A 1,414-nucleotide genomic window follows, 5' to 3' on the forward strand; every position below is an offset into this window, starting at 1 on the left:
ATCACTAATGTCACATAACTTTGCCGACATTCATGTTTTAATGTTCTTCATTATTAAACATTTGCACATAAATAAGTGATATAATATTCAGTACTTACTTTTGACAGTTCACTCTTCGGCCGCTCCCTTCTGCCTTATGTTGCGGCAAAATTATCCACACCCACCGCCGTGCTTTGGGTGTCTTGAAAAGCGCTATATAAATTCAATCCAATCGTTGTCGCGTGGCGGTGACGTAATCGCACTCAAAATGCTTCAAGCGTGTAGTCTCTTAATTGGGACACAGCCGTTGAGGAGGTAATTTAGCCATTTAAATCAGATGTGATGGATCAAGGACACATATAAAACCTGCAGGACACCGGCCCTCGAGGCCTGGAGTTGGCAACCCCTGATTTACATAATGCAGCTTTAATGTGACTCTGGTTGTGTTTTCATTATTGTGTCTTAAACATGAACATTTCTTCCTTCTGCGCTTTCTTCATCTAACATTTCACCTGCAGTCAGAGAAGAAGAATACTGAAATCATCAATCAGCTCCAGCAGGAGAAAAAAGCAGCAGAGAAACTGAAGAAGCAGCTGGAGAAGAAAAATCGTGAGGTTTGTGTTTCCATTATAAACATTCAGAATTTACTGACCCAGCTCTGTTTATCTCTGTATTGTAAACAGTTATGAAGGAAACTTTACATATTATTTTGTTTGTTTGATTAATTAAGAACTAATAATGAAATGCAAATAAATGTGTTTCTTTGGGATCATCCTTTTGTAATTTATGTCATAGCAGGCTCTTAATTCTATATAGAACCTAATTTATTAACTTTTTGAGTGAATGTGTGATTGTATTGTGCAATCCCCCACGTTTTGCCTTCCATTGTTGCAGTTTCTGTATCATTAACTACACAAGCACTTATAAATCCACCTCTATACACATTTTTCAGACCATCCCACAACACTTAATGTTGTTAACATCAGGCTACATCAACTCCCTGATATTTAAAATAAAATAGCTTTTATTTAATCTTTTTGCGTAAAGCGAATAGTATAGAATAGAATCACCACTTTATTTTCATTCAGAACATTTAGTGCACATCAAAATGAAAAGCATTTACTCATCACCAGACTTTAAATATAAATAAATCTATAAAAAGTCTAAAGGTTTAAAATATTTTAAAAAGGATAAACGTGTAAGAATATAGGAAAAGAAATATTATTAGGATTATGAAATACTTTTATTAGTAAGGAGAAGCTGTTCAGGATCTTTAAGTATATCGAACAGCAGTAACAGCAGCAGAAAAGTGTACAATCATTCTTCAGCCATGAAATGACACTGCTGTAAATATAGAGTCATGGGGGACAGAGGGGAGGGGGGAGGCAGTCAGGGTGGGTGGTTGGTGTGCTGATGGTTGGAGAATGAAACTATT

General features: G+C 36.1%; 1 protein-coding gene across 1 annotated transcript in view; it reads left to right on the forward strand.

The window, feature by feature from the left end:
- Positions 1-1,414, forward strand: part of LOC102302937 (early endosome antigen 1) — a 40,540-nt gene that overhangs the window by 20,371 nt on the left and 18,755 nt on the right. The window contains exon 13 of the mRNA XM_042215679.1: positions 498-593. Within this exon, the coding sequence (XP_042071613.1) occupies positions 498-593 (96 nt within the window). The remainder of the gene's footprint in view (positions 1-497; positions 594-1,414) is intronic.

Source organism: Haplochromis burtoni, unplaced genomic scaffold (assembly GCF_018398535.1).
Source record: "Haplochromis burtoni strain Fernald_Lab_line unplaced genomic scaffold, NCSU_Asbu1 Contig_793, whole genome shotgun sequence".
NCBI classification, from domain to species: Eukaryota; Metazoa; Chordata; class Actinopteri; order Cichliformes; family Cichlidae; genus Haplochromis; species Haplochromis burtoni.